The 14,501-nt window shown below is 38.8% G+C and overlaps 1 protein-coding gene across 1 annotated transcript in view; it reads left to right on the forward strand.

Moving 5' to 3' along the window:
• Positions 1 to 1,577: 1,577 nt before the first annotated feature.
• The window catches only part of LOC140556416 (sickle tail protein homolog), a 161,314-nt gene continuing 148,390 nt past the window's right edge, over positions 1,578 to 14,501 (forward strand). The window contains exon 1 of the mRNA XM_072680321.1: positions 1,578 to 1,701. Coding sequence (XP_072536422.1) covers positions 1,629 to 1,701 — 73 coding nt within the window. The 5' untranslated portion in view covers positions 1,578 to 1,628. The remainder of the gene's footprint in view (positions 1,702 to 14,501) is intronic.

A 14,501-nucleotide genomic window follows, 5' to 3' on the forward strand; every position in this document is an offset into this window, starting at 1 on the left:
AGGTAGGCAGTACATAAACATGAGCTCATGTCTCATATGTGTCTCACAGTTAGTTTAAACAGAGCTTCACTCCGTATTATGGTAGTTCTCCACAATACAAATTCTCTAGGAGAACTAGAAGAAACTAGGAGAACTGACATCAGCGGGGTGCTCCAGTTATTTTTAAATAAAGTACATTCTTCAGCCATGCAAAATGAAATAACCCCCACACCCCTTTATTAAATTATAATCAATCTACACAAACTAAGGGTACTGGGGCAATTCCTTGGTTAACTCGCATTGGTCAGTTCAGCCCAGAAAACATGGTTATGTTGTGGCAACCTATTGTTTTGATGCCTACAGTTATCTGCTTAGTGCTTTCTACATTGTCACAATATTTTGATAGCTCACAAAGTTGTGACATTATCGGACAGTATCCTAAAAGGTTGTGACAACATGAAAAAATAAGGAGCTTCTGTGAAAGAGACAACTACCCCTGGACCTCATGTGAATGTAATCTCATCTGAATAGGTCTTACATTATGCACAGAAAATTTGTTAAGTTGCCAACGGGTAGTAATACCATATGGCAATGTTACTTAATAATGAGGTTGTGACAATGTTGTGACAACCTATTTTGAGACAACATAAACAGCACCACCTTTTGACAACACTGTTGTAGCAAAGCAGACAAGGTTGTGACAATGCTGTGTATTTGCTGGGAGTCTCTAGGGCAGTGGTCACTAACAGGAGGGCTGTAGTCCGTGTCCGGACCCAGATGCTGTCCTACCGAATCAAGATCTTTAACTAACGATTTAATTTTGAAGTGGAGTGTTTATTAAAACCATAACCTTTCTACCTTTTAGGACAGGACAGGTCTAGCAGCCCAGGAGACCCACAGACCAATTCAGTGATACTTGTCAAATGTGATTTGTGTGTCATGATGAGTGCTGCAAGAAAAAGAATTATTAAGATATTTATTTTAAGGTGCACATTTTGTCAAAAGCATTGTTTTATTTGTACATTATGGACTAAATAAAATATTCATAAAACTACTGGGCTACTTAAATATACAGAATATAGCACTGAATCCTAATGAAAGTTAGATATTACAATGTTTCAGACCTTGGTTTGAGGACATTTTCTCTTATTGGACCCTTAAAGTACCCTACCATAATAGTTATAACGTACACAATTAAGCCATATCTGCAGTTTGAGAATCGGCTGATATCCTGACGTCTGTGCTCGCAGCCCGTTACGCGTTTAAGACCAAAGCCTCCCCCTAGTGGAGGTTCTCTTCTTTGCAGTTTTTCTACGTCCTTAACAACGCGTCCAGGTCAACGCGCTAGAGTGTTTTGGAGTAGCACAATGCAATACTTACTTAATACATACAAAAATAATATCACGTGTTTACAATTATTCATAATAATATCACTTGTTTCAATTATTGCTCTGTGGCACTGTCGTCAATCGTCAAACGATAGGTCTGCAGACCAGGCTGACTAACAGTTCCGCGCGTGGCGCAGTTTACTGAAATGAAAGTTCACACACCTCGCGCGCGCGCCCACACACACATACACACACACACGTTGGAGAGTTAAGCCGCGCAGCCCTGCAGTCTCTCTCGGGCTGCAGAGCAGTGGAGGAACGATGGCGGGACACAGGGTACAGTTTGTGGATCTGCCTCCAGCCAACTACCGTCAAGCGAGCCCCAGAACTCACAGTAAGAACCTGGCTTTGCTTCTCCACTCATTTCTCACTTAAAAACAGGGGTCAGAGCCTGTATGTCTTATGACCTTGTGCGCGTTTGCTCTCAGTGCTAGTTCTGCTCTTACCGTAACGTATTTCTACAGTAAGCCATGTTATTGTTGCCTTAGGAGATTTCTCTTCTGGTGCTTTTTAATGAGGAATGCAGCTGTGCCTTGATGGGGTTTCGTGGTGTGGAAATAAAGCTGGACTCTGCAAGAAGAATATCTTATAACTCTGAACAATGTTTTAAAGCTAAATGTGTCAAAGTTCAGGCTGTTCTCAGATTCAGACCCTCAGGTATAGTTCTGTGAATAAGACTCAGTGCTTACTTTCCTTGGTCCATGACCATATTAGGGCAGTTAAAGGAGAATATCACACATTCTATAAAGAACTCTGCATAATTGATGAAAGATGAAACAAAGTCACCCAGAGTGACTTCTTGAGAAACTTACCAAGTCAGGATTGTTCACAGTGGTCGTGATGGGAACCAGACGCCTGAAGCTTTTAATGCCTACTGCGTCCCAGGAAAGTTATTATATGAAATGGGAAAAGAAAGGAGAAAACTATTGGCATAAAACATATTTAGAAAAAAAACAACTCATGGCAGAATAGTGAATGCGGGGCATTGTAGGGCACAAACTAGCCCCTATAAAAATATTTGATTCATTATTCATTTATTCACTTTATCTAGATTTACCACTATTTTACCATTAACAATGTTACATATAAAACTCAAGATACATGTAGGTTCACTGGTGGTTTTGGATAATGAAAAATATGGCAATATTTTCTACTGTCATCACTGTAAAGAAATCTGCGTTAGTGAGCGTCAGCCTTGATGTAAATGTTCTTCAACTGAAAGGTTTTCTCACTCACACATCTGTTTGTGGTTCATTTATGGCACTGCTCAAAGAACCCATTGCCGCACCTTTTTTTTATCTCTTTAATTAATTGAATTTAATTGATTTATTTGTTTATGTATGTATTTATTTATTTATTTATTTATTTATTTATTTATATTGTGCACAATATTCATTGCAATATTTTGAGACATAGACAGAATGCACTAGTACTGCCAGATTATAAAAAACAAAACAAAAAAAAACAGCTAAGGGCTCAGAGTGGCTTAGCAGTCTTATGTGCTGCAGCTATGGTCCGGGGGTCACTAGTTTGAATCTCGAGTCAAAGGTACTCTCCCCCTTCATCTCATAAAGCAATGTTGGCTGGCACAGGTGTCTCTTAACTGGTTTGGTGGAGTTGGGGATCTGGCGCTTTCCTCTGAGCGCTTTTGCTGACTAGCGACACAGCATTGGCAGCAGTTCTAAAAGAGCAGTGGCTGGCTTCACATGTATTGGGGAGACATGTTATGTCTTTACCCACCTAGAGTTGGGAGCTTTGCTACAAATAGGTGGCTTAATTGGAAGTACCAAATTTAGAGAGAAAGTGAATAATTTGACAAAGAAATAAATACAAAAACCAGCTATTAAAATAGCAATATCCATAATGTGCCTGCAGCAGCGTATTGTTCATTAGAATAATGCTAAAATATATTCCCATCGCCCAAGTTATTTTGCCCTTATTTGGCATTATTCATTCAGCAATTTATATTTATAAGATATGACACTTTATCACAGGGTGTAGCAATAGAATAACAATACTAGCCCATATAGAATGAATGTTGAAAGAATCCAGTAGTCACATTTTAATAACATGTTGCCCACACTACAAACTGCAAAGGGTTATTTAAGCAATGTGAACCTTTTTAAGACTATTCACATAATGTGTTCTGTAAAAAGGTTCTGTACTGATATAAGGGTTCCTCCTACAAGCTTTACATTATATGGAGGTTCTTTTAAAATGTATAAGGCTGTTCACACTCAAAAATGATTCTGCAAAGAACCATCCACTGAAATGTTCTTTAGGGCTGTGGATCTCAAACCAATCTGGCCCCCCACATGGTCCACATTTTATCTGTTTTGAATTGAACAAAAATGTGGACTGTCTTTAGAGCCCTGAGGACTGGTTGGAAATTCACCACTTTAGGCAATCAAAAGTGGTTCTTCTGTGGAATTGTAAACACCCAGCAGTATTGTGAAATGTCCATGAACACAAAAAAAAACATTTTAGAACATGGTGATACAAGCATGAATGCACTATTTATAGTCAAGTTTCTACTTGTCATGGTTCACATAGCTTTAGAACTGTATTACTTGGGGGTAAATACTCTGAAGACCAGTGAATGCTCCCTTTTGTTTGCCTGGGATGGGGCATTTCTGGGTTTGCATTCATTATGCTAGTGTCCTTGCCCTCTATCTACTCCTGAAAGAGCTGATACGGTTTCCCAAAGCTATATGTAAAGTGAGACGAAGGGAAGAGGTGAAGGGCGTGAGTTAGATTAGTAGGTTAGAAATAACAAAATGAGAAGGTTTCTCTAATAAGGAAGACATGAAAAAGCATGTCTTTGGATTTAAAGTTTAAAGTATAAGCCTACTACACTTAATGGATAAAAGTAAAAGTAAGAGTTTATCCCGCCTTAGTTGGAGGAACTGTCTCTACTGTCCAGGGAAGACTTTCTACTAGTTTTTAGAGCATTGCTGTGAGGATTTGATTGCATTTAGCGACAAAAGCATTAGTGAGATTGGATGATCACCACCCCTTGTCACCCTCAACTCCCCAACCCATCATAAAAGTATTGGAAGGAGCACCATCATCACCCAGGTGGTGAGAGGGGACACATGTCTCAAGTTATTATATGAATAAGTTATAAATATGCATATGTTTTAAGAGGGCCTATGTTTTTTTTCAGGGCTTAGAGATATATGTATATATTGTAATGATAGTAAATATAGTGGTTTCTCTATAATTACCCATTTCACACCAAACCGCTATAAATACAGAGCTTCCTCTAGATTTTGTTTCAACAGTGGTGGCATAATTATCGTTTCATTGCCTTGTAGTCCCTTAGCCTTGTAGTTTTGGTGCAAAACTGTAAAGAAGCAAACTTCAGACAGCAAATGCAATTTCAGGGTGACAGCGAATGGTTAATTGTGGCTGTAGAAGTGGTTAGTTGTGATTGGCCATAGAGCTATTTGACCTTAGTGCTGCTTAGAAAGGTCTTGGGATTTAAATAAATCAAGATGACTCGGTTTAAATTTGGGCCTGGGGGATGTGTATGCATTTGTGTGTGTTGAGAGAGAGAGAGAGAGAGAGAGAGAGAGAAAGAAAAGAGAACATACTCAGGTATACCTCCCCCTTTGGGATCAGACAGAGAAAAGCTGAGCTCATCATCATGGTGACAGGTTGATTGGCAGGCCACGTGAGGACAAGCACATTGGAGCACTGCCATCTCCACAATTCCCATAAAGCACAGTACAGTGTGTGTGTGCGCATGTGTGTATGTGATGCTGTGTAGAACATAACACAGTGCAGTCCTGCTTTGTCATTATTTGTGTTCTGTGTGTGTGTGTGTCTGTGTGTAAAGAAAGAGAGGCACTGTCTCTTTTTCAGTCAGGGCATGTCTGCAAGATTTTCTATGAAAATGAATGTTTGTATCTCTGCAGTGCTGTATATAATATGCTTTATTATATAATATTTAGCTGTTTCTAAAATAAAAATAATTTATAGGGTGTTCAAATCTACATATTTTAGGGACAATTCATAGCTTTTTGTCACATAACTTGTGCTAAGACCTAGACATGAATGTGTATAACTAGTGCTGGATCAGAGACTTTAATTTGTAAACAATAAGATGACATTAGCTCATATATTGATGAATAAATATTGATGCCTAGTGGGCCAGCCTTGTGGAGGCAATTTTGTTTACTGACTGGCTGACTGAGTGAATGACTGACTGACTAAGAAATGCACAAGGACTGCCTCTTGTTTGCTTAGACTCTTGTTTGCTTGCTTTAGTAACAACATTTATTTGATGTATTGTTACCACTTTCATACAGTAATGAGTGTTTGCCATGCTATACAACATTGTGACTCTACAAATCAAATTAAATCAAATTTATTTGTATAGCGCTTTATACAACTGGTCACAAACGGTCACAAACTGTCACAAAGCAGCTTTAAAGAATCTGTAAAAGGCAAGTAATCAACAACATAAGAAGACATGAAACCCCCTGTGAGCAAGCCAAAGTCACCGAACCACCAAGACTGTTCTTCTGCTCTGGTGTGCAGCATAATCTTAATATGTCTATAATAATCATGGTGTAATGTAACTTAGTATAATCATATCAGTGATGGTGATAGCAATGAGAGTAATGATATTTAATGGTGGTAATAGAAGTAGTGGCAAATAGTTCAGAGTCTAACTTAATATCCTACACTTGGTATAAGTATCAAAGTCAAAAGTCTGGGACCATGACAGGCTTAGATTGAAGGAGCAAAAGATACAGAACTGACACCTGGACAGACAGAGAGACAAAAAGGGAGAAACGGAAAGACTGGCAATTAGAAAGTGCTGGGGTTGCCAGGTGGGTTTGTGTAGGAGCGACAAAATGACCTCCTCAGCAACCAGTTCAACGCTCCAGTCAACTACAAACACACACACATACACATACAGTGTCAGGCCCTCCTCTTTATCGCTGCCAATTGCTACAGTTGCACACTGCTATAACTGTATTTCACACTGTATATAGTATAAGACTAAATTCTGCAAATCCAGTGAGCTCATTTAAATTCCATTGACTGACTGCAGTTTCCTCAAATACCTAATTCTAATAAGGATTTGCTGAAACAGTGCCTCAGCTGCCCAACGACTAGCGAAGAGTTAACTATGAGAGAGCAAGTAATAGGTTTTAGTGGTGGCACAGTTGTTCTTAAAACTGACCAGCAATTGTCATTCTTTAATGTAATTGTAAAGATCCACTAAATAACTATAGTTACTGAATACTGGTCACATGGATTCTCAGGAATATGAACAAATCTTCAGCGTCAGCTGGAGTAAAAGGAAGGAACCAACACAACACTTTACTCTAACTGTGTAATATTTTGACCCCCTGTACTGCCATGAAAGCAAATCTGTGTGTGAAAGACTAATTCTGTCAGTGTTATCATTGGGGGTAGGATCATGCTGTCTTAGAAGTGCTTTCACAGCATGGGTCCCGCCATTATTTATGCACACATGCAGATAAGCGATGTGTATGTCTATGTGCAGAGAACACTATGTTCAGTTGGGAATGCAGACACTTGCTGTGTCAGTATCACAGACTCACAGGAGGCAAATCAACAAAGTAGCAACCTTTGACATTTGACAGATCAGCTTTAACCTTCATGTAAAACCAAAACAATCAATTAAATTCAAACTGTCAAAACACAACAGGCTACACCAAAATGTCAAAAGTTTTTAATTATACATAAACATTTCACTATTAATAATCGTTTTGTGGAATCAGAGTTTTAGGCTGCGTCTGAAAATATTGGACAGGATTCTGAGGCAGGAAGGCACCCAGTCATGTCTAATTCAAGGCTAAGTACACCAGCCTTCTAGTTTATTGGGACTAATGACAATGCAGTTAAACACTCATATCTAGCAATGAGCTGTCGATAAAACACTGACTTGTGAGACAGCATGGGCAGCGAGGCTTCAAGTCAGCTACCTCCAGTTTCAAACACATCCTTTATAATGAGGCTGTGTCAGTCTGAGTGGAACTCTGTTACAGTGGAATGTGAAAGCATGACGTAATATCTAAAACTTTATAAAAACCTTTTTTTTGTAACTGCCGCCGACACCACTGGGAACAGTCAGAGAAAAGCGCCAGCTCCACAGGTGCCAACCTCGCTTAAGAGTGATGAGGGGAGAGAGGGCCATCTGCCCACCTGGAGAGAACAATTGTGCTCCCTCGGACTCTGGATGCTGATGGCTCACAGGCCATAGGGTAGCGCATCAGACTGCTCAGCATAGTCACCTGTGTAGTCATTTTAAAGATAGTGATGTGTTGTTCATTTCCTTAGTTCTGTAGTTCTCTACAAGGCATATTGTGCCCTAAGCCACATGAGACCTAACTGAAGACCTAGATGCAGTTTCAGCGGATTGAGTGACTTTTGACTTCTAGTGTTTGCTAGCAACATTAGCCCCACAGCTCCAGTTCAAAATGTAAAAGCAAAAAAGGAACACCAGATATATCTTGGCTAATTGGTTGTTTTTATGGATCGCTTTTATGGGCAGCAATTGCATGTTCTTCTGTACGTTTAGTTGCCGCTTAAATTTGATTGGATATTTTCTACATTCAATGTGCTATTTTCATTTAATTAGCTGAATATTTAAATTTCAAGTGTTATAGAGCACTGGTGTTATAAATTAGGTAGGATACATGCACACAATGTCACTAACCATGTTCTCCTTTCCACTCTATATTCAAGAGCACTTTGCTGTTTGTAGTGTTTGCTTTAGGGTGTGTGTGTGTGTGTGTGTGTGTGTGTGTGTGTGTGGTGCGCCCCCTATAAGCTCATGCTGACTTTAATTAATTCTGTTATTTACTCTTTTCATTTGGATGAGTTTGCAAATCAATCAGAGGTAATGCACCACTGACACTGAGGTCAAGCTAGGTTAATACACAAGCACACTCATGAACACACACACAGTTTTAAAGGGATTAAAAGTGATGTGGGTGGGGAATAGTTAGACATGAATTAGCTGCACAAGTTCGCTTTTAGCTGCTATGTGTGTGTGTGTGTGTGTGTGTGTGTGTGTGTGTGTGTCTGTGTGTCATCAGGAGAATTGAATCTTAGTCAACAACCACTGGCCCATCCTGACGGCATGACTGATTTGAGGTTTGGAAAGTGGGCGGGGAATGGGTGGACACATTTGGAACAGTTTTTGCTAATTGGCTGGATATTGGTAAGTGGGAATGTTTGTGGAATATTAGGTGTCAAAGCAACATTTCTTGAAAAATCATATTGGAACCACTACCGAATGCTTAGGTCAAACTAAATGTTGGACATTTTAACCATGCACTTCTGTACACCTACCATCATAAGCACCACACTAAAAAAACTTCTCTACCGAACCAGATTTTTGCGAGGTGGGGGTGGGGGGGGGGCTTCTCTGAAGACCTGTTAGAGATCCATTCATCAAGATTTCACTTTATTTTCCCCTTCTGCTTCTGCTTACACATAATGTACAAGGTCTTGTGCAGGTAAATTGTTGGAAATTGTTAAATTCTGGCTTATGTCCACTTTATCCCTTTCCCTTTTTATTAACAATAAATATACCATTATAGAGCCCTGACTGTTTACATTTACATTTACATTTAAGGCATTTAGCAGACGCTCTTATCCAGAGTGACTTAAAAAAGTGCTTTGTTATTTACTTAAGAATAACCTCAGCTAGTTTGAATAGGCTCTAAGTTAAGACACCTCTAAGATACTTAGATACCTCTAAGTTAAGACACTATTAAACACAAGTCAATAAGGTGACTGTTGAGATAGTAAATCCTGTTAAATAGTGTACATATGAAATAAGAGATGGTCAATATGATAATTTATTATTATTATGATACATTTTGTATTTTGTATTTGTATTGTTTATCGAGTATTGATGTGTATCATGAGTGTATCATGAGAGTGTCTATTAGTATCATGATTTTGACATTGTCCCCAGGAAAAAACATGAAGTTTTTTTTTCTTTATTATTAAAAAAACCCTACACATGGACAAAATCCTTCCACTAGCAGGCCATCATTGTCAAGCTGTGTTGGTATGGTTGCACTGGACTCAGTACTGCTAAAAAATGACACAATCAGTAAAGTGTTTCTGTTTGGTGATGTCATACTCTGGATAAGGCTGGACAGACTGAATGATGCATTTTAGGTAATTCCAATGACCTCACTTAGCTAGTGGGCTCTTTAATGGGCATTTAATTAAGGAACTGTTCTCAGGCAGTTGCTAGGATGTTCCTAAGTGGTTGCTACAGACTTGCTAGATGGTTGATAATGCAATTGATAGGCAGTTGCTATAGTGTCCTTGGTGATTGCAGCTGATAGGCAGTTGATATGTTGTTCCAAGTGGTAGCTGTCCTTAAGCAATTGTTACGGTATCTCTTGGTGGTTGCTATGCAGTTGCCTTGCTGTTCTATGCGGTTGCTTTGGTGTCCAGGGTGGTCGCTATGCAGTTACTAGCCGAGTGCTATGCTGTTTTACATGGTTGCTATATCATTGCTAAGCAATTGCTATGCTCTCCCAGATGGTTGTTAGGATATTGGTAGCTGGTTGTCGGGTAGGGTGCTGCTAACTAGCTGTCATGCAGGATGGTTCCTCGGAGGTTGCTGTGCTATTCAAGGTGCTTGCTGTGAGGTTGGTAAGGTATTACTGGTGGTTGATGTAATGCTGCTATGTTCCTTGGTATCCCACATGGGTTCTTGGGTATTATACCAGTGTACTATTATAATGAAAACAAGATTCTGCCATTCTTTCCTATACGACAAAATGGGATGAAAAAAAGGTTGCTACAAAAGAAAACAAGTTGAATCTAGCTATATATAAGCACAATGTTTCTATTTAATATGCATTTACATTGGAATTGTGTTAATACTTCAAAAATGATATATTGTGATATATACTGTACATACACATAAAGCAAATTGACCACAGTTGCCAAAGGTGGAATAGGGTTAGCTGAGGTATTTGTTTGTGCTTAACCCTGTAGAGCGTGTGTGTGTGTGTATGTGTGTTTGTGCTTGAGTGTGAGCCAGACTGTCAGTTTAACCTAATCCTGTTTGAGCCACAATAGGCCATTAAATTACTGCCTGCCAGGATTCTGGCTGATGAAGCACTAGGCTCTATCCGTAATGGCATTAAGAGACAGTGATAGTTGCTTTGATGTTTGAAACCTGAGACACATACAAAGACTCACTCACACACACACAGATGCAAGTCAACAAGAGGGTTTACTAAAATGCTTTGTCTCATACACACCATAGATCAGTAGAGAATGTTCTGTGTGAGAGAGTGCAATGATATATAGTGCTACAAGTCAGCATGTTTACAGAATTTGCCATATACACATGTGTACAAAATTGTTGGTACCTCTTGGTTAATGAAAGAAAAACCCACAATGGTCACAGAAATAACTTGAATCTGACAAAAGTAATAATAAATAAACATTACATGAAAATGAACAAATAAAAAATCAGACATTGATTTTGAACCATGCTTCAACAGAATTATTTTAAAAATGAATCATTAAACAGGCCTGCGAAGACATTTTAAATCAAGGTGTTTCCACTAATTAGCATCACAGGTGTCTACAATCTTGTAATCAGTCAGTGGGCCTATATATAGGGCTACAGGTAGTCACTGTGCTGTTTGGTGACATGGTGTGTACCACACTAAACATGGACCAGAGGAAGCAAAGGATAAAGGTTATAAGACCATCTCCAAGCAGCTTGATGTTCCTGTGACTACAGTTACACATATTATTCAGAAATGTAAGATCCATGGGACTGTAGCCAACCTCCCTGGATGTGGCCGCAGGAGGAAAATTGATGCCAAATGATGTTCACAGATGGAAAATAAAGCATAGAAAGAACACTGTCCCTACTGTGAAACATGGATGAGGCTCTGTTATGTTCTGGGGCTGCTTTGGTGCATCTGGCACAAGGTGTCTTGAATCTGTGCAGGGTACAATGAAGACTATCAAGAGATTCTAGAGAGAAATGTGCTGCCCAGTGTCAGAAAGCTTGATCTCAGTCGCAGGTCATGGGTCTTGCAACAGGATAATGACCCGAAACACACAGCTGGAAAACACCCAAGACTGGCTAAGAGGAAAACATTGGACTATTCTGAAGTGGCCTTCAATGAGCCCTGACCTAAATCCTATGGAGCATTTTTGGATTGAGCTAAAACATGCCATCTGGAAAAGGCACCCTTCAAACCTGAGACTACTTGAGCAATTTTCTCATGAGGAGTGGGCCAAAATACCTGCTGAGAGGTGCAGAAGTCTCATTGATAGTTACAGGAATCGTTTAATTGCAGTGATTGCCTCAAAAGGTGCAACAAAATATTAAGTTAAGGGTACCATAATTTCTGTCCAGGCCTGTTTCTGTTTTGTCCACAGGTGTAGACTGACTAATATAAATATATTTACTACTGTATTGCTCAGGGAGTAATTTGGATGTGGCGATTAGACATAGAGATTTGATCTAATCGTAAGTAGAGATACTATAGTATAATTACAACAACAGCAATACTATGGGGACAAGAGAGAATCTGGAATTTTACATTTACATTTATGGCATTTAGCAGACACTCTTATCCAGAGCAACTTACAAAAGCGCTAAATTAATGAGGAATTACTCTTTTTAAAAGAGATAGCAAACACTGTTACTCTGTGTTGATGTGTGATGCAATTAGATGTGGTTTGTAGATGAACAGGAAAAAATTGTGTGGCTTAGGCATTTGTGTAAAAGCTAATGGCCAAGTGTAAGCATGGGGCATGCCTGACGCCATCAGTGTACTGTAGATTAGAAAGTATCACAACATTGCTTCACAACAAATGGCTGATTTTTTTCCAGTATATGCCTCATTCTTTGTTAATTGTTATTACATTAACAACCTTTGCTGAATGGCTGCAAATTATTGGGGAAAAAACTCTTGTTCTGCGATTTATATTGTGATATTAAAAAATACAGTTTTTCACTAGATTTCTTAAGAAGTCAGTGACCCAGCATGTCAAGATATTAATAATGCTCTATTTGTATTGAGGATTACATTACATAAAGATTACATTACAAAATTAATTGTACTGGGCTCAGATAATCTGCCTTAGATATGTCATAGAAAATGAGAACAGTGCAAACTTTCCTTTTGTCTCAAGCAAGTTACGTGACATTGCATATCCTGTGGTGTGTGCATGCACACATTGTAATGACTTTGCTGAAACGATATATATTCTGCGGTTGTGCTACAAAATGCAAATGAGTCATCTATTTACTTTTCTGAAGCCTGCCAAAATTTTTAAAAAATTTCCATCATACCACATTATTTTTTCACAATGGCATGTTTTATACATGTTTTTTTTAATTGCAGTTTTATATTGTGTCATAATTTCATGATAAATAGAAATAGAGAGACTTGAAATATAGAATTTAATGTGATTGCATAAATATTTACACTTAATTCAACAGAGTTTCAGGCAACTGGTGTTAGTAGTGGCACAGTTAGTGAAATGGTGATCACTTGAGTGAAGTGAATGTGTCTCAGATCTGTCTGGAAGGCCCAGTCACTGGCTAATCAATATTCCTGGCTACAAATACACCATAAAGAACTCTCCATGCAACTTAGAGGAAAAGTTATTGAAGAGTAAGTCAGGAGATAGATACAAAAGATCCAAGTCTATGAACATCCTCTGGAGTTCAGTTAAATCCATTATTAAGAAATGGAAAAAATGTGGCACATGTGAATCTGCCTAGAGCAGGCCGTTGTGCATTTAATTTGGGTGAGAGCCATTTCATCAATTGTTAGACTACTTTCAAGAATTGCCTGGACCTCTGTTGAATTAGATCAGTCACTTTAAACGGGGTGGATATTTATGCCATTACTTCTTTTACATTATATATTTTTATTTAATTGACATTCCTTCGTAGAAATCTGTTTTCAAATCTGAAATCTGCACTTTGACATGGTAGAGTTTGTTTGTAAAGTCAAATTATATTGACCCTGATATCATTTATAAAAGCAATAAAAGGGCAAATCACCCAAGAGGGTGACTTTCTTATAGGCACTATGTATATTTAATTCATATTATTTATAATTTCATCACTCTTGTGCCAACCTTCCTGCATGTCTAATATACACTTTGCCTACTTACATTTGTCTTTCCCCTGTTTCCCCCTGTTCCCTCATTTGGCTGTCTCAACTCTTTAATCGTATCCCATGTTGCAGTGCACACTTAGGTGTAGTGGTATAGTATAACACTTGCATACATAGGAAATTATGCAACAGGATATAAGTTGATTTGAAGTGTTTTGAGGTTTGAATTGATGCAAAATATTGCTTTTGTTCATTTGAAGTGTTTTTAACTGTTGAACTTTTTATTGAAAGTATTCTTATTAGGTTAATTACTTAGTTAACCAGTTAAACTACTTGTTACCACATGAAGTATGCTTTTTTAGGTTGAACTGACAAACCTAAGGAACTCTTAAAGGAATATGGTTGAGGTGGTTTCAGAGCAGCCCACTTACAGAAAGGCGCTCATTTAAGTCTTCAGCACTGAAGGAAAAGTTTCTCTCTGTGTTACTTTTTTATGACTTTTGGAGGGGCCTTAATGCATTCCAAGAACCTTCTCCTAAAGTACTCTGTGGAGTTTTCTTCCCAGAACTGAAGCTGTGAAGTTGAGCGTTTCATTGTCCAGAGGATTGTGGTAAAATATGATGGAGAATGGTTGGTCTTTGATGTGGAATGAAGGAATTTGATGAGGATCAAATGGAATGGTAAGGCTCCCAAACGAGCCACCGTCTCTCTCTCTCTCTCTCTCTCTCTCTCTCTCTCTCTCTCTCTCACTCGCTAATCCCTCTCCTGTCCTCTGAGAGTTTATCAGTTCACTATGGAGTCTCTGGCCACATGAATAATCAGCAGCAGCCCAAACCACTCTCTCTGATGTCTGCTGCTTGCATTAGCACCTCTGGGGCTTGCATGTGTGTGTGAGAGGAAGACTAAAGAAAGAAGGATGAGACCTTAAGTGAAGCTAGAAACATATGTTCACACATAATCATGACAGTGTAGACGCAATGTCAGACTTTGTGTGTGGAGAGAGGGGGCATTATGGGGC

Source organism: Salminus brasiliensis, chromosome 5 (assembly GCF_030463535.1).
Source record: "Salminus brasiliensis chromosome 5, fSalBra1.hap2, whole genome shotgun sequence".
Classification (NCBI taxonomy): domain Eukaryota; kingdom Metazoa; phylum Chordata; class Actinopteri; order Characiformes; family Bryconidae; genus Salminus; species Salminus brasiliensis.